This window comes from Pistacia vera, unplaced genomic scaffold (genome assembly GCF_008641045.1).
Source record: "Pistacia vera cultivar Batoury unplaced genomic scaffold, PisVer_v2 Contig62, whole genome shotgun sequence".
NCBI lineage: Eukaryota > Viridiplantae > Streptophyta > Magnoliopsida > Sapindales > Anacardiaceae > Pistacia > Pistacia vera.
Genome location: NW_022196468.1, coordinates 245173 through 271183, shown reverse-complemented (window position 1 = coordinate 271183; position 26011 = coordinate 245173). Strand labels below are relative to the sequence as shown.

General features: G+C 31.7%; 1 protein-coding gene across 1 annotated transcript; it reads right to left on the bottom strand.

The window, feature by feature from the left end:
- Positions 1-1390: 1390 nt before the first annotated feature.
- On the bottom strand, positions 1391-3368 carry LOC116110891 (transcription factor MYB108). The gene is made up of 3 exons (XM_031397103.1): positions 3040-3368; positions 2440-2569; positions 1391-2344 (listed from the first exon to the last, which is right to left on the bottom strand). Exons 1-3 carry the CDS (start codon positions 3233-3235, stop codon positions 1678-1680), a joined length of 993 nt encoding a protein of 330 aa, XP_031252963.1. The 5' UTR covers positions 3236-3368; the 3' UTR covers positions 1391-1677.
- Positions 3369-26011: the final 22643 nt, after the last annotated feature.

Genomic DNA, 26011 nt, shown 5'->3' with positions numbered 1-26011 from the left:
TTTAATTTAATTTTTTTCTTTTTTTAATATAAAAACATTTATAATTCTTGGGTTTTTTCTTTCGTTTATCTTCTGAATAAATTTAATAATAAGATTGTATAAATAACTAATTTAATAAATTCAAATTCACTAAGATTTGTGTAAATTTATTTATAAATATTGTTAAGATCAAACCCCTATTTTGGATCAAATACTGAATTTCAACATAGATCCCTAAATATAGCATATGAAAAACTTTTTCATACATAAATAAACCTATTGATGAGTTAAACGGTTAAACATTAATATCATATATATAGTTCTATATGATATTTAATACTATTTTAACACCTGGTCCGGTCCGACTGGTTTAACCAGTCTAACCAGGACCCACATATCTACTAAATTCCATAAAGCTAATAAATGTCTGTCAAATTTATTAATCCCTTAATTCGAAATAGGTTGTATTATTTTTATAGTATAAATGTAGAAATAGTATATAAAAATATTTGTTATGTATTTGTAAAGATGTATTGTAAGTCTTACGTGGACTTTTTCGCAAACGGCTGATTCAAGAGTTGCGGCTAATCTACGTGTTTGAGTCTAGGAAGCCTAATCAAACCCATTTAAAAAACAATATTTTAATGTTTTATAGATTCCACGTGTCGTCTTCTCAACACTTTACCTTTGGGACCACCTCGGTGGCTTCTCTTATAGGCACGCGGCCTACAAAGATTCCCCGCCGCCATACCATAACCATACCCCTCTCTCTCTCTCTCATTCTACTATTCTGTCACGTGCTTATTTCTCTTTTTTGCTCTCTTCGCACGTGACAGCCTCTCTCTTCTTAGACTTTCAATCCCTTTTCGTAACTCCCACAATCCCACTCACCAAATACCACCAAAAATATTTAAAAAATAATAATAATAAATTATTAATGAGTAATTTAATTTTAAAATAAGAAAAATAAAATAAGAATTGTCCGGTTAAATGGGGCTATAAAAATGTCCGTACGAGTAGAAGCAAACAAAAGAGGAATTTAGGGAGTTTTAAGATTGTACTTAGGTGGCAAGAATGATCTGAAATTCTAAGATGATAAGATCATATAGTATAAGTTAAAAATAGATGAATCCTAGAGCTCCACGTCTCAGAAAAAAATAAAATGAAATTTATGTTCACTTTTTATGATCTAGAAACTTTGGTACTTTATTAATCTATAAGTTCATGCCCCATAGCCAAAGCTGTCAAAAGTAGCATGACTTAGATTACACTTATTCTAATCATAACTGTTAAAATAATGACATCTTAGTATATATAAATTATATGGTGGAACCAATTATTCAAATCTTATCATTATTTTATTTTATCTAAAGACATGCTTCTATAATGCAAGGCACTAATAAAATATGACTAATTAAAAAGAGTCAATTTCTTTAATATATATCAAAGAATGAGATTGATAAAAATCTCAAATTACAAATTCAACCCCCCAAAATAAGAAAATTACAAATAATCCACAATAATAATCCACAATTAGACTTCTGTCTGTCTATCTTAACTTAGGCTATCTCAAATTTGTAATAACTGACTGTCCTAGTTAAAATTAAATTATTATTTTTTTGTTCTCCCATATATAAAAATATCTCTCTATACTTTTAGAAAATTTCACTTTCACCCACATTTATTTCTGTTAATTTTTCACATGTTGCTGTTGAACTGTTGCTGTAAGAACCATATGTCTTCAACATTCCACAAATTGTCCGATGCATCGACCCCACCGTCCAGCAATTGATTGTTGTTTGGCTCCATCTCCTGGAATTCTATTCCAGGATTAAAGTAACCCGACGGACTGATTAAACACTCTGAATAAACTTGGTTATTAACGCCTAGGAAATAATCCGGATTTGGATTGTTACTGACCGGAATAGTGTAATAATCAGTCAAATCCGAAACCGGGGTTCCAAACGAGTCCGACGAGGCCCCCGTGCTTGAATTGTCTGGAGTGTAACTTGGTGTAACATGTGAACCGCCAAACTCATTGCTAATATTGTTGAGTCCCATATGCGGCATCATCATGTGTCCCGTGGTGGCCGCGGCACCCACCGTGGCTGTGGTGAGACCTGTGGAATTGGACCCGGTGGCGGCGGCAGCAGCCGTCGTGGCTGTGGTGGTTGTAGTAGCTTTATTTGCGGCTTGAATTCTTTCCATTAACCTTGGCATCCATAAATAGCGCATGGTGTCTTTGAATTGCTTGCTGTTCACGTCGCATTTAAGCTGCTTAGCGTGCTTCTGGACTCGTGTTCTCCAGTAGTTTTTGATTTCATTATCGGTTCTCCCAGGCAAGTGTTGGGCAATTTTGGACCATCTGTGATGGTTAAAGATGTAGCAAAATGATCGTTAGGGTTTAAACTTTAGGCTAGAAATCTCATAAACAAAAGAATAATTCAAATAAATTTGCACCTGTTACCCCAGCGAGAGTGAAGCTCGAGAATCAGAAGTTGTTCTTCAAGTGTGATATTCCCACGTCGAACATCCGGGCGAAGATAGTTGAGCCACCTTAATCTGCAACTTTTTCCAGTTCGTTTGAGACCTGTTTCATTGAATTTAATTTGGTAAAGTTTTTGAGAGAAGAGATGTTAGGAAATCTAAGAAAGACGACATTTTTTTCACTATAGACTTTTTATCATCACGAGCACTGCTCACAAACTGGTGGTGCTTTTGCTTTCTTAAACTTTTTGGGTCATGAATTATCCAACACAAGCTATAGCACACAACAAATATGCTTTTTTAATACCTGTGGTACAATTTTAAAGAACAACTCTGATAAAAACCTATCGAATTTCCCTTCTGATCAAATTTGTTGATGGTTGTGAAGGGTCCTTTCTCTTTCAGAGAAAGGACGGAAAAGTCCATTATGATCGACCACACAGATATGAAGATAGAAACATAACGAGAAAAAGTTGGGTTCAACTTGTCGACTTATTCTTTGGCTCTTTGCCTTTGTGATTATGTATGTACTGAAAAAAGCAGATGAAATAATAAATAAAGTAAAATGATTACCTGCATAGCGAGCAAGAGAGTTCCATCGACCTTCACCATGATTAGCAATGTAATTGATGAGCTTGAAGTCTTCTTCAACCGTCCATGGACCTCGCCTCAAGTCGATATCTTCATCAGTACTACCAGTTTGAAGGGTTGAACAGGAAGAGGTGTTGCTGTAATTAGCTGAAGATGATCTAGTTCCTTTAACTTCCATTAGTTTTCCTTAAATGAAGAGACTGATTGATTGAAAACAAAAAGGGGTTTGAGATAACACAGAGAAGAAGCTAAAAGGGAGAAGGTGAGAGAGAAAAAGAAAACAAAGAGAGATTGGATTTATACAGGGAAGATAGAGAGGGTGTGTTTATATAGATAGACAGATAGGTTTGAATATGGAGAAAGAAAAAGATAGCCGCAATAGTCACTCATGGTTTCTGGTTTCCATAATTAATTAATTTAATTAAACACTTAAGTAGTTTTTGCTAGTAATTATAACTAATTAGCCACAGGGGGCTTTGAAGTTTGACTCTTTGACTTTCTAACTCTTCTCCTTGTGTGTGCGAACGAGTTTATCATCAAATCCAATCCCCCCCATCGATTTGGTTTTCCCCCCTCCTTTGACACAACTTGTCTTCTATTTAATCCCTTTTTTTCATATTAAAAAATTAATTTCTTCCAATATTTGTTCTTATTTAATTAAAAATTGTAAAGTGGGATATCCCCAAATTCATGTTTAAATATAGATTTTTATGTCATACGATAATTAACACAAAAATATAAAATTTCAATGCGAAAGATACTATCTTATTTTTTTTTTTTTTAAATTACATGAAATTAGTTCGTTTTTTACTATTAGTACCCATCGGTTCCGGTTCCTATAGGAACCGAAATCGGAACCGCACAGTAACGGTTCCAAAAATTTGGAACCGGAACCTACCCGTTGATGACTGGTTCTGGGTAGAAACTGGAACCAAACCCAGGGTATCCACCGGTTCCGGTTCCAATCGGTTCTTTTGAACACCCCTAATGCTTCTTATTCACAAAATAGGCTACGTTGGTTTTGTTTTTTTTCAAAATACTCTATTTTTATCCTTAAAAAAATGCATGTTTGTTTCTCTATTTTCAAAATCATATCTATAATATTCAACTATTTAAAACCCCCATAGGTTTGTTAATTTAACTAAACACCCCCAACAAAAAAGTTTTATAAATTGAGAAAAACATTCACACCCACCCACGTTTGTTAGATTCTTGCAACCATCGCTGCAAGGTGACCAGAATCTAGTGTAATGGCATACTACCGATTGGATATGGCTGATAGTGCGTTGATCTAGCTGTTGATGGTCGGATCTTTGGTCACATCTGGCCATTGACGACCAGATCTATAGCCACATCTGGCCGTCAATGACAGCTAATATATGGCCGTTGTTGACCATCAACGACGACCATATCTTTGGTCGTCGTTGACAACTAGATTTGGCCATAAATTTGGCCTTTTCCGACTAGATCCGTGATGGATCTAGCCAGAAAAGGCCATAGCGGTGCACAACCAACCAGATCTAGCTGATCATGCACAATGAAACAAGATTCTAGCTAGATTCGGCGATGGTGGCCGAAATCTAGCAACTGTGGGTGAGTGGGGGTGTTTTTATCAATTATAAACTTTTTATTATTGGGGGTGTTTATATAAATTAACAAACCTACAGGTTTTTTTTTTTTTGTTAATTTTTAAATTCTACCCCGTAATAATAACCCAACTCAACTTAACAATGATATTTCAAAAATACTACTTAAAATAATAAAACAAACACACCCTTATGTTTCTGCCACTCAAAAATTTAGCAAAAATTGTAATTTTAATAATATATTTTGAGTTTGATATTTTAAAGCTCTAAATACACGATGAGAATGATAAATAAACTCGAGTAGAACTCAGTCCTAAAAGCTAGCTCAAATGAGGAGGGAATTCAACCACATATATACACCATAACAATCTACTAACTTAGCGACATTGAACCAATTCAACTTCTAACACCATAGTTGATAATCAAACGAATGTGATTTTTTTTTAATATATAATATATTTGGATATTTCAGTTTGCTACTATTCCTACTGATCTAAGGGATGAATACATGTCCCACTCTACATGATTCGACCACCAAACTCAATGATCTATGTAGTCTTTTTGCAATGGAGATTGGATCCATGGTGTTAATGCAATTACTGCTAACACTCCAGTCAAATTTATATAAAATCTATTAATAAATTTGCATATTGTACCACCCAAGAGATCAATTTTTAGTTTACTTTTAGCCCTTTTAGGTTGCCTATTCTTGATCTTCAAAAATTATTCTCTGGTGGATCTGGTCGAAAAAGGTCATAACGGCACACGACCGGCCAGATATAGCCAATCATGCGCAATGAAACAAGATTCCGGTCAGATTCGGTGGTGGTGGCTGAAATTTAGCAACTGTGGGTGGATGGGTGTATCTTTGTCAATTTATAAACTTTTTATTATTGTGGGTGTTTAGCTAAATTAACAAACCTATGGGTTTTTTTGTTAATTTTTAAATCCTACCCGGTAATAATAACCCAACTCAACTTAACAATAATATTTCAAAAATACTACTCAAAATAATAAAACAAACACACCCAAATGTTTTTGCCACTAAAAAATTTAGCAAAAATTGTAATTTTAATAATATATTTTGAGTTTGATATTTTAAAACTCTAAATACACGACGAGAATAATAAACAAACTCGAGTAGAATTTAGTCCTAAAAGCTAGCTCAAATGATAAGGTAACCCAACCACATATATACATTATAACAATCTACCAATTTAACGATATTGAACAAATTCAACTTCCGACACCACAATTGATAATCAAACGAACGTGATTTTTTTTTAATATATAATATATTTGGATATTTTAGTTTGCTATTATTCCTACTAATCTAAGGGATGAATACATGCCCCACTCTACTTGATTCGAACACCGAACTCAATGATCTATGGAATCTTTTTGCAATGGAGATCAGATCCATGGAGTTAATGCAATTACTGCTAACATTCCAGTCAAATTAATTAAGTTTAGTAGGTGTACGAACCTGTTTAGCATGGTCGCGTTAGGATGAGTTAAATCAATTTTACAATGGGCGGCAAGGACAAGCATCCGAATTAAGGGAAGCCGCAGCCTAATTTCCCGTAAACAAAGGCACTTTTTTTTTTTGGGGGGGGGGGGGGGGTATAATTGAAAGATGACTAAGTACACCCTAGAACAATTCATGGATGTGGTTAATTGTGCCGCCCTAGAACAATTCATGGATGTGGTTAATTGTACTTGTATTTCTTTCTTTATAAGTGCTTCTTTTTGTTCTTGGTTTATTTATTTCAATTTCGTTGATTAAATTTGAAATATGAACAAAATTGTTTGGTTTTTGAGGAACCTCAAGGGTCTTTATTTGAATTAGCTCTTGAAAATGAATTTCATCATCGTCTATAGTATTTTTGATGGAATTTTTTACGTTTTTATAAGGGAGGCGCTACGCCTAAGAATCAACAACACGAAAACTTTGTTATAAATTTCCATTTTCCTTATCGGGATTGGACTAAGAGAATGGTTGGGATAACAAACATCCATCTCGTCGTACTTGGATACCCTTATAATCATCGAAGACTGTTCAGTGATTAATTCCTAGAAATTAAGGGGCGTTGGAACAAAGAAATTGTTGAAGTTTCCATTTTATTTAGTCCAGTACCAACACGCGCGATGTTATAAAAAATATCTTTTGCAGGAATGTTAGCTAGAGATTTCTTGTAAAAACATTAGCCAACCAGTTCATAAGGAGAATATTCAATCTTTTTTGATTTCTTGTATTATTCTCATTATGCACATAAGGAGGAGCCGTATGAATGAAAGTCTTACCTATTGAAAAGCTTTTATTTTCAGGAGCTTGTTGGAAATTTACAATTGCCAATATGAGGAATAACGATGTATTTGATCAGAAAATGATATTTTTAAGGAGTTTAAACTCTCTAAAAGGTTTTTTTGCTTTTTTTTTTTTTTTTTTAGTACTGATTATCATAATTTTTTTTTTATTTTGCTCTTGAAAATGAATTTCCATTATCATTATATCATATTTTCGATGGAATTTTTTACGTTTTTACAAGGGTTCTTTTATTGAAAAACTTTTATTTTCAAGAGCTCCTTGAAATTTTACAATTGCCGATATGAGGAATACAATAACATTTAATCGAAAAATGATATTTCTAGGGTATTGAAATATTTTTGAGGAGTTTAAACTCTAGTAAATAAGTTTTTTTTTTTTTTATTATGAGTATCATAATTCTTCTTGCTTTATTTTTTATTTTTTACAATTTTCTTTCATTTAAAACAAATTTATTAACTTTTTATATATTCATTCTTCTGTATAAAAATAAAACAATTTTTATTTTTTCCGGTACTCTGTAGTGAGTTATGTTTAGAGAATCAGGAATTTGATGGTGATTTGGCAGATAAATCAAATGCTTTAATTGCCTAGAGGCTAAGCATATGGTATAAGCATGGCAATGGGGCAGGGCTGGTGGGGTGGGATCTCATCCGCCGTTTCCATCCTTGTCCTCAAAATCACTCCCCGCCCTGCCTCATTCCCATTACGGGGATGACAAGAATTCCCTTTCTTGCCTCCATAGGGGAAATGTTGGAGGTCCGTCCCCACCCCATTAGTTTTACATAAACATAAATCAATTGAGCTTACTAAATGCAAATTAATTCTCATCCACATGACAACACTAAATTAATTGTTTAAACATAGCTAAATTTACATATAGGAGTTAGGGTTTGTTCTTGTTCAATTGTTTAGGGTGAGAGAAATTGGGAAAATATGGATTTATATGTAGGATAATTGTGTAATTAAGTGAAATATAGAGTATTAGTGAAAAGTGTATATATATAATTTTTAATTTTATATATTATATTATATACTAGGGGGGCGGGGCGGGGGAAGGCATCACCCACATTAAAACGCCCCCACCCCCGCCCCTATCTCCAAAAAAACAGTTACCTCGCCCCATATGGGGCGGGTCGGGACATCCCCAGAATTCCAAGGAACAATGCCATGCCTAAGACCATCTCCAACCCATTGCACCAAATGGTGCAAGTTTCACACCAAATTGGTTGATTTTTGGTATGAAATACTATTACATCTCCAACCCTTGCACCATATTATACCAAATGAATATTCTTTAGAATATTCTTTTTCTTTTTCTTTTATTGTAATAATCACAATTATCTATTTCACTCATTATTTTTGTATATATTATTAAAGATGTGAATAATTTTTTATTAAATAATAATTACTTTAAAATTATCCTAATTTAATAAAATTAAACATTATTTAATCAAATAAACATTACATTTAATATAGAAAAACATTATTTTAGTTTTATGTCAAGTGTCAACAACAAGGTTAATGATTTCAAAATAACTCTAGTTCTTTCTAATTTTTGTGATCTTAGAAGATCCGGAACTAATCTACCGGAATCAAACTGTTATTTTAGTTTATGTTGTATTTTCTTTAATTTAAATGTTTTTAAATTAGTGTTAATTTTTTTTGAGTTATTGTGTTTAATATTTGCATTGAATAAAGTTTTGTTTTTAATTTTTCATTATTTTTTGAATTATATCATTATTATAAATATTAATATAAATAACACAATTTAAATTAAAAAAATTTCGTTATATGAATAGTGCCCCACTATTTGGTGTGGAGGAACAGTGCTGCACCAAATTTGGCATGGTACTGTTTATCCGGACCAAATTGGTGCAGAAAATGGCCTAGAATTTGAGATTAAAAAGAGAAGAGGACCAGGCAAAATTATACTGGTCCACCAAGAGAAGTATCGTAGGGTGCGTTTGGTTCAATATTTTTTCCCATATTCAATCTTATTCCCCAAATATGTTTTGGCACATTATCCAAAAATATTTGTGTATTTTTAATTACTTTTAAACCCCTTAAGTTTATTATTTCACTAAATACCCCCAAAAAGTTTAAAAATTAGCAAAAACACCCCCACCCACCCAACTTGCCAGATTTCGGCAACCACTGTCGGTGGTAGCCGGAATCTTTCCCTACGGCTTACACTAGGACTAAGTGGCTGGTTATTCACCTCGGCCTTCAGCGATAGCCAAAGAAATGGCCGTCGTTGATGGTCAACGATAGCAATCTTGGCCATCGTTGACCAAAAACGACGGCCAAATATGGACCTTTGCGGCCGTCGACGGTCACATTTCCCTATAGATTTGGCCTTTTCCGACCAATTCGTGGTGATTGGGCCGGAAAAGGCCATATCGATGCGTTACGACACAGATCGGACCGTTTGTGTTTGTACGCGTTTTTTCAGCCAGATTCCGGCGGTGATGGCCGGAGTCTGGCACTGGCGGTGGTGGGAGTGTTTTTTTTCATTTTATATATTAGGGTGTTTAATTAAATTAGTAAACCTAGGGGCTTTTTTATAAATTTTCCCTCGTAATACTCCCATATTCAACTACCCAATCTATTTTCAAAATCTATCCAAAATAATGAACCAAACGCACCCGTAGAGTTCTCTTTATTATTATTATTTTTTTTATTTTATTTTTTTAAGAGAAAAGTTTGTAAACTAGTATCCTCATTAATTAATGATAATACACAATTGTTTTATTTTTATTATATCATGCTTGATTGAAATAAATTTACCTAAAAAAATTAACTAATTTAATAAGAAATTTGTAATTATTTTTGTTAGAGATATATTCGAATAAAAGATTTATTACTAAAATATTCTCAATTAAAATCCATCCTTTTGTAGCTCAAGTGGTAGGACGTACGTGTGATGCGTGGTTATACGCACGGTCTCAAGTTCAAATCGCTCTAGCTCTTAAGATTTAAGCGGATAATCGTGGTAGATGTTGTGTTAGTCACTTATAGAGATTAATTGAAATGTGCGTAAACAACCTAGACACTTATTTCAAAAAAAAATTTACAAAATGACATTGCCCACACAGCATGAAACTTAATTGATCGTGCCTTAAAGGCCTTATAAAATAAACCAAACCAAACTAATCTACGATGTGTCTATTTATAATTAACCATTATCACTCTCGCTTAGTAAAGATTATTAGTGCGTTAATCACACTATTAACTTAATCAAATACCATCATCCGTATGTGGCCATTTTTTTAATCTACGTTCACATCTCTTTCAAGCCTAAACTATATATTAAATTGAATATAAATAAATTAATTAATTATAATATAAACTCCATTTAGAAGCCGCGTGAAAAATGCTTACACATACTACACGCTATATGCAAAGTGTGGCACTTAATTTATTACATTAATTCCACATCCGACAACAAAATACAAAGTCTTATTTTAAAATTGGGACATCAAATTAATTACTTATTTTATACTTATCGTGGCCAACAAAATTAAAAATGGGACCACCAGCAATAACACTTCAAATTCGATTATTGGTTGCTGGGGTCTACAAGAAATTGATATATTAACTTGATAAAACGACTCTTTCCCACCCAATATTTGCATTAATAACACTTTCCCATCAAAAAAGCTTCTAAATGCCACTTTTCCACCCAAGTTTATATTCTATTTACTACTCAGAATACACTTCCGATTTGACAGCTAACAGAGAACAAACTTGGTCTAAGCTGTTGACTTTTAAAAATGGGAAGTCGACGAGTCTTTTAGTTGTGACAGATTGGATTTTGGTGGTCGAATCTGACTTGGGAGGGGCACTACACGTTCTACAAATTGCTTGATTGTCGACTATTGGGGGTTGACGGGAGAAAGGTTTGAGAGGTTTTTGGTGAGTGATAATCGTAGAAAAGAAATGATGGTGGCTGAGGTCCCAAAGATGTCGGAATCGGCCAACGATTGGTTGAAATATAACTTTGGTGGGAAAATGGTATTTTGAAACTTTTTAGGTGGGAAATGGTCATTAAGCAAACATTGGGGAAAAAGTCGTTTATTCTATTAACTTTGGACAGTCCAAATTAAACTATAGGTTTATTTTAAAAAAAAGATTATATTATATGACAAATAATAAGATGGGAATTAATATTACTTGAAGGCATGAGATCACGTGTTTGGAATATATTTTTGATTAATTATTAAATATTTATATATATGAATGAATTATATATTTGTTTGCCATCTTCTTTGGAGCTTTAAGATTTGCTATTGCTCTCGGTATCCAATACCTGTTTTCTCTTTTAGTGAGAGACACAATCTCTTTTCTTTTTTTTATTTTAATTTTTTTTCGTATTAATTTATATGGTTTTGGTCGGAGGAATAATGTTGGTCGAGGTTTATGATTAATAATGTTATATCAATTTGTATAAATACGTGTATAGTTACATTCGAGAGAAAAATTAGTGTCTATAAAAGGGGGTCGATTTGAATAACTTGATAAAAGACGAGATTATTATAAATTAAATTATTTGTATTTAAAAAATAAAGGAATTGGCATGAATAATAACAGTGAAAGATACCTATCAGTATGCCACTAGTAAATATTATGTGGAAAAGCAAAAGAAGAGAACCACCCAAAAGACTCAAAATAAAACAAAAAAAAGATAAGAGGACCCATTACCCCCCAATAATCACTATATTTAGATTAAATAATTCCACCATTTTTTTTGTTAAGTGATCTTTTTAAGTGCAAATCCTAATCCCCTTCATTCTCATATATTATAAAATTAATTAATCAATGAGCCCACTGGTGTGAACATCATACTCCTACTACTTAATCATAACTTAAAATAATTAATCACTAATTAATTAACATAATTAAAATACGTGAGGGCCAGCATTCCACTTATGTCAATTCAATTTTGCGGCTCCTTAATCAATTTTTTTTGTAAAAGAAAATTTATGATGCTGCTATACCTAGCTAATGTATGTGATTATGCCTTTAGATAACTTAATTAGAAACAACAAAGCGATTAATCTTCGAGAAAGATTAGGTATCAGAAGCTCAGATGGGTCGATATCATTCATGATCGTTTACGATTAACTTAGAATATCGAATATTTGTGTAATAATTGTCAATTAACTTAATTAACATAAGATCCTTTTGATTTACAGATTCGTAAACTTAAACTAAAGAAAAATGTGTGAAAAGGTGAAGGTCTAAAGAATATATTTTTCTAGAGATTTTAATTAATTAATTAATTAATTGGTAGCTTAATGGTACCCCCAAAGGAGACTGGGGGGGGAAAGCAGAACAAATTCTTAAACCTTTGACACGTATATTATCACAATACAATACTCAATTCTTTCTTGTGGGACTTAAACACCTCCCTAAATTAGCTTTACTTAACCCATCATCTCTATAGGTTCATTCCACTATTAATTATAATTATAATAAAATATAATTAACTCAACTAGTCTCCACTTAATATATATTATAATTCTCTGACCAGAGAGTTAAATTTTTTGACAATGTTCGTGGAAAAGAAAGTAGTTAGCAAATGTAAAGTTGACAACGAAGTTGAAGTTGTATTGTAGTCAATGTAGTGGTTTTAGTCTACAAGGATATTATAACAGCCAATAAAAATTGGTTCCTTCTTTCTTCTTCTGAGGTTTTTTTTTTTTTTTTTTTTAAGTAGACGAACACTTTCCACTGTATTAGATTTGTAAATAAAAAAACTTATGATGTTCGTATCTGAGATTAATTACTTTGAAAAACTGTCTTTTGGTTGACAATTTTGTTTTTTTTTTTTTTTTTTTTTTGTGAAAAACTTTCGACAGTATTATAGATTTATATATAAAAACTTTAGAACGTTTGTATCTGAGATTAACTACTTCAAAACCTGTCATTTTGGTTGAAACTTTTGTTTTTTAGGGTAAACCTTTGGACAATATTGGATATGTATATCAAAACTTTAGAACGTTCGTACCTAGAATTAACTACTTCAAAAATTGTCATTTTGTTGAAAGTTTTGCTTTTTTAGGGTAAAACTTTCGACAATATTATAGTCTGCATATCAAAAACTTTAGAACGTTCGTACTTGAGATTAACTACTTCGAAAACCTGTCATTTTGGCTAAAAATATAAAAAACTTTAGAATGTTCAAACTTGAGATTAACTATTTCGAAAAACTCACCTAAATGCGCTGATTTGTGAAAGAACTAAAGATCGTTTGGAATCAATCAAAACTAATCACACACAAATAAAGAAAATAGTAAGAGAAAGAATACGTGCGATTTATCCTGGTCACCCAACCGTGTTACTTCCAGCAGAGTTATATTGTTGCAATATTTTCTCATCTCTCTCATTACAATGAATGTATTTACTATGATTTTCTATATCATTCATACAAGAGAATAATGTTTTTATATACTTGATTCATTAAGAGAAAATTAAAACTATTAGGATTTTTATTCCTAAGCAAAACTCTATTAGGAGTTCTTAAGCCAAACTATTATGAGCGGGAGCCCATGTGTGTCGCCCCGAACTCTTTATTGTTGAAATGTCGTTATTTCAACAATTAGTTTGCATAATACTGTGATTAAACAAATTGAAAGAAAGAAATCCAGTGACCGAAGAAGAGGGAATAATAAGTTAAAACTGGGTTGATGAGAGTGACAGTGGCCATGTTTCTAAGTCTTTTGTCAAAAGCTAGCCAGAATTTTAGGGTTTATGGAGTTGACATTTTCCATGGACGGTGTTCTTTATGTCCATATACAGGAACCTTTTTTCTCACTTTTACTCAAGTGTATCGTTTAATTAATTAATATATTGCTACTGTTTATTACTATAATTAAGTTAATCAATGATAGGATTACAAAACCTTTGTTAATTAATCTGTAGCGTCTTTGACCCAAACTAGATTATAAACTTCTTTAAGGTATATTTAATTCGTAATTCTCACCATTTTTTTGACCTCTTTGAGGCACGCGTTTAAGTTTTTTCCTGATACTTAAATTGTTAGGTATTAAGCGTATTTCTCATGAAGAATAATGGACACTTCTAGTTGTATAAAGATCAGCTGACAAAGAAAAAGTTGTGCTGTGATCTGGATTATATATATCAATAATCCATTGAATCTTACGTGGTTTTTCTACATTCATCATCAAAACATTGTAATTATGGTAGCTCAAAAAGGTTGTGAGAATGCCATGAAATAGACATATCATAACACTGACTTCTCTGTTATCAGTTTCAGATAAGACTGTCGACTTGATTAATTCCATCAATATCTTTAGCAGCAATGGAAGAAAAAACTGCTAGCCCTTACTTCAGCTATGTTATATTTTCAAAATATCAGCAGCTTTCCATAAAAAGGGTTTCAGGGATTTCTGGGTTACAGTGTTCTCCTTTCATATTCATGCCAGTTTGGGTGGTGATCCTTTCATATTCTATTATATTCATGCATCATACATCATTCAGTTCTCATGTGATAGCTTCTTAAAGAAAAGAAAACGATAAAATAGAAAGAAAAAGTCAATAAAATAAGGTTAAAATGTAGCCGGTTTAATGGCTGTATAATAAGAAAGCCGCCAAAGCGTAGTAAAATAAAGATAAAGACGAGCACTAATGTCTCATCTCTCAGACGCACGCACGCTTGCGATATTCAAAACTATTAAGTATGTGCTCGCCTTCCCATAGCTATAGTCTTTGGGGATTTATCTTTTAAAAAGTATACGTAATTATGTTGGTTTCTAACTCTACACCTTGATTAATTAACAAAAAAATTTCTTTTAATTAAACCATCGTGTCTTTACTCCACTAAGCAAAGGTTTTATTTAACTAATCTCTATCCCCCCCTGTGGTCAAGCTACCTATCCATCTGGCTCGGAGGAGATCTGATACGGTGGATGAGGTGGCGGCACCACGTGTTTGCCGACGGCTCGGCCTTTTGACACATGTTCATGTTCGTTGGTGGTCTTGATAGGGACCAAATAAGCAGGACCACTTTGGGTATAATTGATGACCTTTCAATGGGCACTTGGGTTCCTTTTTTATATAGAGATTGATCGTATTGAAGTTGATAGTTCATCATTGAATAGGATTCATCTTGAATATCGAATAATAAAAATTATTAATATAATAAATTTAAAATGATTTTCTCATGTTTTGAACTTTACAATATAAATAAATAAATTTAGTTATTTATTTACGCTGCAAATATTATGTTGACGGAAAAATACTATTATATATTTTCATACATACGGTGGGAATATTTGCATTGGAGAAAAATAAAATGCATGGAGTACTCTCGGATCTCTATCTAAATTAGGTTTAATTATTTTTTTGTTCTGCAGACATCTACATTATGAGATGTTTGCGTTAGCGAATGATATTTTATATATAAGAACATCTCCAAATGACGTTTTAAATGATTTAAACTCTTTATTATAAAGAATTTATTCATAAAAATAATAGTACAACAGACTATTTATTATTTAAATATAAATTAAAGAGTGAATTTGACTCTCTATATTTAGAGAGTCAAATTTAACTCTTTATCATAATTTTAAATAATAAATTACAAGTTTTTATGTATTTTATTTATGATTTATTTTTCCTATTACGTTTTTTTTTTTTAAAAAACATATTCTTTGTCCTAAAATTTAAAGATTCTATTGGATTTGAATAAAAATTTTGTTATTTATATTTAAAAATCAATGAAAATATTATTTATTTATATGGAATATGCTCTTTAAAATAAAGAGTATCATTAGAGATGCTCTAAAACTATTATATCTCTACACCATTAGAAAGTTGACCTATTTTGATGTTGAGTCCCGAAGTAGGAACCCAACGTCAAAATATTTAATAATGCATCGAAGAATCTCGAATCTCTTGTGGTGCTAACTACCTAAAATTAGTTAGTACAGTAGTAAAATAGTTAAATTTGTTTATACCTTTTTTTTTGTTTTAACGTTTATGTATTAGTGAATGACACTATATGTATAAGACTACTGGATCTGTATACCACTAGAAAACTTACCTGTTTTGACACTGGGTCCTGAAGTTCTTATGGTGCATCGAAGCAACTTGCAGTTCTTATGGTGCTAACTACCTAAAAGTAGTTAGTACAGTATTAAAATAGTTATGTTTGTACTGTATGTACTATTTTTATTGTTTTGACATCAATGTCAGATACTGTTGATGCGTGATTTTGACACCAACTAATCGCATGTAAGAAATGCTAAACTGACTCAGAAGACACACGTGTATATGGGATATTTGGTTGAATAAGAGATGAAGAAAAATGTTTAAAGTGGTTCGGATACTTAAACAAGCGAGTCCTCCTACGTCCATTGATATTGTATTAATATGTGAGATCATGTCGCGTCTAGCGAGTTGATTTATAATATTGAGAGTATAAGTGAATACAAGAGAGAGAGAGAGAGAGAGAAAATGCTATTACAGAGTGAAATTAGCTAATCCCACAAACGGAAGAGAAGTCTTCTATTTATAGTGGGATGAATTAAGGTAATGATTACTGAATCCGGGAATGGGTCAGATTACCGTATAAATCTTTCTTTATGTCCCGTTGTTCACTTGCTCGATTGACTTCCTCGACTTGTGTAGGGATTGGACACGTGGAACGATTCCAACCTTTCGCCATTCTGGTGCATACCTACTGCATTGGTAGGAGCATGCCGCTCACGTTATCATGTGACGTGACTACGTTTGAACGGTTGAAGAACTTACCTAAGCTCTGACCGTCCAGACTGACAAGACTTGGCATCAGCCCTACTTTTTCAAGCATAACATATACAAATATTATATACGTAAAATTCTAGAAATATTTTCAAGATCAGCCAACATTATAATAGTTAATCCACTTAGAGTTGTTAACTAGACAGGTTAGGATTTATAATGGTGTCATGTCAATTTGGAATTGGCTTAAGCATGATTTCAAAGATGGCAGGAATATTAGTAAAGCCACAAAATTAAGCCAATTGGGTGAGTGTTCATTGAATAAACTCTTATGGTCTTCGTTCCATTTTAGCTGTTTTCTTTAAGGTTAGAGGAAGAATCACAACAAACAATACTTTGAGATTCGATAAAATACGATTAGTTAACCTTCCATGGTTACGTTTTTGTATAGCAAATTGACCAATTGTACAGATTCATTTACTTAGAAAAAAATTTGGTCAATTTTCCATATGTACAAATACAATTCTCCATAGCCACCGACACGGTTACATCTATTGCGATTTGCGGGGACCAATTTTACCAGCTAGATTTCCAAATTTTATAACGTATTCTTTAAATACTTGATTGAAATCACCCAACAGTTTCAGCATGCTCGTCCTTTTTTCCCTTGGAAATTTCGTATTATCGTTATCACCACGTTGTTTCTGTTGTGATAAAAGACCCACCATTAATTGACATTTCATTCATCTTGTTATTGTATTATTTACAAAATATAAACTAAAAACACATAATAAATGGAAAAATTTATTCAAACGGGTTCATATATGTTATTCTATAAGGTTTATAAAACATAAAATAATCCATCGGTGGGTAGTTTAGATGGTTATGACGAATTAGAAATAATATAAATAGGTGTACGGTTTCAGATTCTATTCCCTATTTGAGCATCCGTGATTTAAGTAGGGAGTCGTGGCGGTATATTACTGCCCTGGTTTCTTCCAAGGATTAATCGACGTATGCATATGCTATCATATATATATATATATATTCAAAATGGGTTTACATATGTCGAGAACAAACGTATCAAAAGTTTTAATAATTAAAACAAGTTATTTTTGAGAATTTATTGAATCATATCTTTGAAGTTTTAAATGTAAATGGAAACTAGAATTCATGATGTTATGGATGAAATAAAGATGACGGGAAAGTAAGAATGAAGATGACGATTATGATGGTGATGATGATGATAAGGATGATACGTGGCAATGGACACACAACTACATCTATACACAACATAAAATCTAATTATTTTTGACAAAAAAATCAAAGGAAAATTAAAGAATCTTATTTTCAAAATCTTATCCAAAATAATGAACCAAACGCACCCGTAAGTTCTCTTTTATTATTATTATTATTTTTTATTTTTATTTTTTAAGAGAAAAGTTTGTAAACTATTATCCTCATTAATTAATGATAATACACAATTGTTTTTATTTTTATTATATCATGCTGATTGAAATAATAATTTACCTAAAAAAATTAACTAATTTTAATAAAATATTGTAAATTATTTTTGTTAAGAGATATATTCGAATAAAAGAATTATTACAAATATTCCAATTAAAAATCCATCCTTTTGTAGCTCAAGTGGTAGGACGAGTACTGTGATGCGTGGTTAACGCACGGTCTCAAGTTCAAATCGCTCTAGCTCTTAAGATTTAAGCGATAATCGTGGTAGATGTTGTTAGTCACTTATAGAGATTAATTGAAATGTGCGTAAACAGACTAGACACCTTATTTCAAAAAAAAATTTACAAAATGACATTGCCACACAGCTGAAACTTAATTGATCGTGCCTTAAAGGCACTTATAAAATAAACCAAACCAAACTAATCTACGATTTGTTATTTTATATTAACCATTATCACTCTCGCTTAGTAAAGATTAATTAGTGCGTTATCACACTATTAACTTATCAAATACCATCATCCGTATGTGGCCATTTTTTTTAATCTACGTTACATCTCTTTCAAGCCTAAACTATATATTAAATTGAATATAAATAAATTAATTAATTATAATATCTCCAATTTAGAAGCCGCGTGAAAAATGCTTACACATACTACACGCTATATGCAAAGTGTGGCACTTAATATTATTACATTAATTCCACATGCCACAACAAAATACAAAGTCTATTTAAAATTGGGACATCAAATTAATTACTTTTTTATACTTATCGTGGCCAACAAAAATTAAAAATGGACACCAGCAATACACTTCAAATTCGATTATTGGGTGCTGGGGTCTACAAGAAATTGATATTTAACTTGAGTAAACGACTCTTTCCCACCCAATATTTGCATTAATAACACTTTCCCATCAAAAAAAGCTCTAAATGCCACTTTTCCACCCAAAGTTTATATTCTATTTACTACTCAGAATACACTTCCGATTTGGACAGCTAACAGAGAACAAACTTGGTCTAAGCTGTTGAGGCTTTTAAATGGGAAGTCGACGAGTCTTTTAGTTGTGACAGATTGGATTTTGTGGTCGAAATCTGACTTGGGAGGGGCAGCTACACGTTCTACAAATTGCTTGATTGTCGACTATTGGCGGGTTGACGGAGAAAGGTTTGAGAGGTTTTGGTGAGTGATAATCGTAGAAAAAAATGATGGTGGCGTGAGGTCACAAAGATGTCGGAATCGGCCAACGTTGGTTGAAATATAAACTTTGTGTGGGAAAATGGTATTTTGAAACTTTTTAGGTGGAAATGGTCATTAAGGCAAACATTGGGAGGGAAAAAGTCGTTTATTCTATTAACTTTGGACAGTCCAAATTAAACTATAGGTTTATTTTATAAAAAAGATTATATTATATGACAAATAATAAAGATGGGAATTAATATTACTTGAAGGCATGAGGATCACGTGTTTTGGAATATATTTTTGATTAATTTATAAATATTTATTATATGAATGAATATATAATATTTTTTTGCCATCTTCTTTGGAGCTTTAAGATTTTGCATTGCTCTCGGTATCCAATACCTTGTTTGTCTCTTTTAGTGAGAGACACAATCTCTTTTCTTTTTTTATTTTAATTTTTTTTCGTATTAATTTATATGGTTTTGTCGGAGGAATATGTTGGTCGGAGGTTTATGATTATATAATGTTATATCAATTTGTATAAATACGTTTATAGTTACATTCGAGAGAAAAATTAGGTCTAATAAAAGGGGGTCGATTTGAATAAACTTGATAAAAGACGAGATTATTTATAAATTAATTATTTGTATTTAAAAAATAAAGGAATTGGCATGAATAATAACAGTGAAAGATACCTATCAGTATGCCACTAGTAATATTATGTGGAAAAGCAAAAGAAGAGAACCACCCAAAAGACTCAAAATAAACAAAATAAGAATTAAGAGGACCCATAACCCACCCAATAATCACTATATTTAGATTAAATAATTCCACCATTTTTTTTGTTAAGTGATTCTTTTAAGTGCAAATCCTAATCCCTTTTCATTCTCATATAATTATAAAATTAATTAATCAATGAGCCCACTGTGTGAACATCATACTCCACTACTTATCATAAACTTAAAATAATTAATCACTAATTAATTAACATAATTAAAATACGTGGAGGGCCAGCATTCCACTTATGTCAATTCAATTTTGCGGCTCCTTAATCAATTTTTTTTGTAAAAGAAAATTTATATGCTGCTATACCTAGCTAATGTTGTGATTATGCCTTTAGATAATAATTAGAAACAACAAAAGCGATTAATCTTCGAGAAAGATTAGGGTATCAGAAGCTCAGATGGGTCGATATCATTCATGATCCTTTACGATTAACTAGATATCGAATTTGTGTATATAATTGTCAATTAACTTTAATTACATAAGATCCTTTTGATTTACAGATTCGTAAACTTAAACTAAAGAAAAATGTGTTGAAAAGGTGAAGGTCTAAAGAGATTAATATTCTAGAGATTTTAATTAATTAATTAAGTAATTGGTAGCTTAATGGTACCCCCCAAAAGGAGACTGGAGGGGGAAGCAGAACAAATTCTTAAACCTTTGACACGTATATTTCACAATACAATACTCAATTCTTTCTTGTGGGACTTAAACACCTCCCTTAAATTAGCTTTACTTAACCCTCATCATCTATAGGTTCATTCCACTATAATTATAATTATAATAAATATAATTAACTCAATCTAGTCTCCACTTATATATATATATAATTCTCTGACCAAGAGTTAAATTTTTTGACAATGTTCGTGGAAGAAGAAAGTAGTTAGCAAATGTAAAGTTGACAACGAAGTTGAAGTTGTATTGTAGTCAATGTATGTGTTTTTAGTCTACAAGGAATATTATAACTAGCCAATAAAAAATTGGTTACTTCTTTTCTCTTCTTGAGGTTTTTTTTTTTTTTTTTTTTAAGTAGACGAACACTTTCCACGTATTATAGATTTGTAAATAAAAACTTTATGATGTTCGTATCTGAGATTAATTACTTTAAACTGTCATTTTGGTTGACAATTTTGTTTTTTTTTTTTTTTTTTTGTGAAAAACTTTCGACAGTATTATAGATTATATATAAAAACTTTAGAACGTTTGTATCTGAATTAACTACTTCAAAAACCTTTCATTTTTGGTTGAAACTTTTGTTTTTTAGGGTAAAACTTTGGACAATTTATGGATATGTATATCAAAAACTTTAGAACGTTCGTACCTGAGATTAACTACTTCAAAAATTGTCATTTTGGTTGAAAGTTTTGCTTTTTTAGGGTAAAACTTTCGACAATATTATAGATCTGCATATCAAAAACTTTAGACGTTCGTACTTGAGATTAACTACTTCGAAAACCTGTCATTTTGGCTAAAATATAAAAAAACTTTAAATGTTCAAACTTGAGATTAACTATTTCGAAAAACTCAACTAAATGCGCTATTTGTGAAAGAACTAAGATCGTTTGAATCAAATCAAAACTACTACACACAATAAAGAAATAGTAAAGAGAAAGAATACGTGATTTATCCTGGTCACCCAAACCGGGTTACTTCCAGCAGAGTTAATATTGTTGCATATTTTCTCATCTCTCTCATTACAATGAATGTATTTACTATGATTTTCTATTCATTCATACAAGAATAATGTTTTTATATACTGATTCATTAAGAGAAAATTAAAACTATTAGGATTTTATTCCTAAGCAAACTCTATTAGGAGTTCTTAAGCCAAACTATTATGAGCGGAGCCCATGTGTGTCGCCCCGAACTCTTTATTGTTGAAATGGTCGTTATTTCAACAATTAGTTGCATAATACTGTGATTAAACAAATTGAAAGAAAGAAATCCAGTGACCGAAGAAGAGGGAATAATAAGTTAAAACTGGGTTGATGAGAGTGACAGTGGCCATGTTTCTAAGTCTTTTGTCAAAAGCTAGCCAGAATTTTAGGGTTTATGGAGTTGACATTTCCATGGACGTGTTCTTTATGTCCATATACAGACCTTTTTTCTCACTTTACTCAGTGTATCGTTAATTAATTAATATATTGCTACTGTTTATACTATAATATTTATCAATGTAGGATTACAAAACCTTTGTTAATTAATCTGTAGCGTCTTTGACCCAAACTAGATTATAAACTTCTTTAAGGTATATTAATTCTAATTCTCACCATTTTTTGACCTCTTTGAGGCACGCGTTTAATTTTTTTCCTGATACTTAAAATGTTAGGTATTAAGCGTATTTCTCATGAAGAATAATGGACACTTCTAGTTGTATAAAGATCAGCTGACAAAGAAAAAGTTGTGCTGTGATCTGGATTATATTATCAATAATCCATTGAACTTACGTGGTTTTTCTACATTCATCATCAAAACATTGTAATTATGGTAGCTCAAAGGTTGTGAGAATGCCATGAAATAGACATATCATAACACTGACTTCTCTGTTACAGTTTCAGATAAGACTGTCGACTTGATTAATTCCATCAATATCTTAGCAGCAATGGAAGAAAAAACTGCTACGCCTTACTTCAGCTATGTTATATTTTCAAAAATTCAGCAGCTTTCCATAAAAAGGGTTTCAGGGATTTCTGGTTACAGTGTTCTCCTTTCATATTCATGCCAGTTTGGGTGGTGATCCTTTCATATTCTATTATATTCATGCATCATACATCATACAGTTCTCATGTGATAGCTTCTTAAAGAAAAAAAACGATAAATAGAAAGAAAAAGTCAATAAAATAGGTTAAAATGTAGCCGGTTAATGCCGTATATAAGAAAGCCGCCAAAGCGTAGTAAATAAAGATAAAGCGAGCACTAATGTCTCATCTCTCAGACGCACGCACGCTTGCGATATTCAAGACTATAAGTTATGTGCTCGCCTTCCCATAGCTATAGTCTTTGGGGATTTATCTTTAAAAAGTATACGTAATTATGTTGGTTTCTAACTCTACACCTTGATTTTAACAAAAAAATTTCTTTTAATTAAACCATCGTGTCTTTACTCCACTAAGCAAAGGTTTTATTAACTAATCTCTATCCCCCCCTGTGGTCAGCTACCTACCATCTGGCCGGAGGAGATCTGATACGGTGATGAGGTGGCGGCACCACGTGTTTGCCGACGGCTCGGCCTTTTGACACATGTTCATGTTCGTTGGTGGTCTTGATAGGGACCAAATAAGCAGGACCACTTGGGGTATAATTGATGACCTTTCAATGGGCACTTGGGTTCCTTTTTTATATGAGATTGATCGTATTGAGTTGATAGTTCATCATTGAATAGGATTCATCTTGAATATCGAATAATAAAATTATTAATATAATAAACTAAAATGATTTTCTCATGTTTTGAACTTTACAATATAAATAAATAAATATTTTACGTTTCAAATATCTGTCGATGGAAAAATACTATTAATATTTTCATACATACGTGCAAATATTTGCATTGGAGAAAGATAAATGCACGGAGTACTCTCGGATCTCTATCTAAATTAGGTTTAATTATTTTTTTTGTTTGCAGACATCTACATTATGAGATGTTTGCGGTCAGCAGAATGAATTATTATAAAAAACATCTCCAAATGACTCTTTAATATTTAAACTCTTTATTATAAAAAATTTATCCATTAAACAAAGTCTAACACTATTTATTCTTTAAATATAAATCAAAAGTGAATTTGACTCTCTACATTTAGATAGTCAATTTCACTCTCATCTATATCATATTTTCGATGGAATTTTTTACGTTTTTACAAGGGTTCTTATTTATTGAAAAAACTTTTATTTTCAAGAGCTCCTTGAAATTTTACAATTGCCGATATGAGGAATAACAATAACATTTAATCGAAAAATGATATTTTCTAGGGTATTTAAATATTTTTGAGGAGTTTAAACTCTAGTAAATAAGTTTTTTTTTTTTTTTAATTATGAGTATCATAATTCTTCTTGCTTTATTTTTATTTTTTACAATTTTCTTTCATTTAAAACAAAATTTATTAACTTTTTATATAATTCATTCTTCTGTATTTAAAAATAAAACAATTTTTATTTTTTCTCGGATACTCTGTAGTGAGTTATGTTTAGAGAATGCAGGAATTTGATGGTGATTTGGCAGGATAAATCAAATGCTTTAATTGCCTAGAGGCTAGAGCATATGGTAATTAAGCATGGCAATGGGGCAGGGCTGGGTGGGGTGGGGATCTCATCCGCCGTTTCCATCCTTGTCCTCAAAATCACTCCCCGCCCTGCCTCATTCCCATTACGGGGATGACAAGAATTCCCTTTTCTTGCCTCCATAGGGGAATGTTGGAGGTCCGTCCCCACCCCATTAGTTTTACATAAACATAAATCAATTTGAGCATTACTAAATGCAATAATTAATTCTCATCCACATGACAAACACTTAAATTAATTGTTTAAACATAGCTAAATTTACATAAATATGAGTTAGGGTTTGTTCTTGTTCAATTGTTTAGGGTGAGAGAAATTGGGAAAATATGGATTTATATAGGTAGGATAATTGTGTAATTAAGTGAAATATAGAGATATTAGTGAAAAGTGTATATATATAATTTTTAATTTTATATATTATATATTATATACTAGGGGGGCGGGGCGGGGGAAAGGCATCACCCACATTAAAACGCCCGCCACCCCCGCCCCTATCTCCAAAAAAACAGGGGCTTACTCGCCCCATATGGGGCGGGTCGGGACAGGTCCCCAGAATTCCAAGGAACAATGCCATGCCTAAGACCATCTCCAACCCATTGCACCAAATTGGTGCAAGTTTCACACCAAATTGGTTGATTTTTGGTATGAAATACTATTACATCTCCAACCCATTGCACCAAATATTATACCAAAATGAATATTCTTTAGAATATTCTTTTTCTTTTTCTTTTATTGTAATAATCAACAATTAATCTATTTCACTCATTATTTTTGTATATATTAATTAAAGATTGTGAATAATATTTTTATTAAATAATAATTACTTTAAAAATTATACTAATTTAATAAAATTAAACATTTATTTAATCAAATAAACATTACATTTAATATAGAAAAACATTATTTTAGTTTATGTCAAGTGTCAACAACAAGGTTAATGATTTCAAAATAACTCTAGTTCTTTCTAATATTTTGATGATCTTAGAAGATCCGGAACTAATCTACCGGAATACTAAACTGTTATTTTAGTTTATGTTGTATTTTCTTTTAATTTAAATGTTTTTAAATTAGTGTTAATTTTTATTTTGAGTTATTGTAGTTTAATATTTGCATTGAATAAAGTTTTGTTTTTAATTTTTCATTATTTTTTGAATTATATCATTATTATAAATATTAATATAAATAACACAATTTAAATTAAAAAAAATTTCGTTATATGAATAGTGCCACACTATTTGGTGTGGATGAACAGTGCTGCACCAAATTTGGCATGGTACTGTTTATCCGGACCAAATTGGTGCAGAAAATGGCCTAGAATTTGAGATTAAAAAGAGAAGAGGACCAGGCAAAATTATACTGGTCCACCAAGAGAGAGTATCGTAGGGTGCGTTTGGTTCAATATTTTTTCCCATATTTCCAATCTTATTCCCCAAATATTGTTTGGCACATTATTCCAGAAATATTTGTGTATTTTTTAATTACTTTTAAACCCCTTAAGTTTATTAATTTCACTAAATACCCCCAAAAAAGTTTAAAAATTAGCAAAAACACCCCCACCCACCCATACTTGCCAGATTTCGGCAACCACTGTCGGTGGTAGCCGGAATCTT

What these genes read in the sequence shown, in the direction of transcription:
- LOC116110891 (XM_031397103.1), bottom strand. Translation starts at nt 3,235, where the DNA reads ATGGAAGTTAAAGGAACTAGATCATCTTCAGCTAATTACAGCAACACC. An exon ending in CTCTCTTGCTCGCTATGCAG is followed by an intron (nt 2,570 to 3,039) that starts GTAATCATTTTA and finishes TCAATGAAACAG; the next exon opens with GTCTCAAACGAACTGGAAAA. An exon ending in CACTCTCGCTGGGGTAACAG is followed by an intron (nt 2,345 to 2,439) that starts GTGCAAATTTAT and finishes TAACCATCACAG; the next exon opens with ATGGTCCAAAATTGCCCAAC.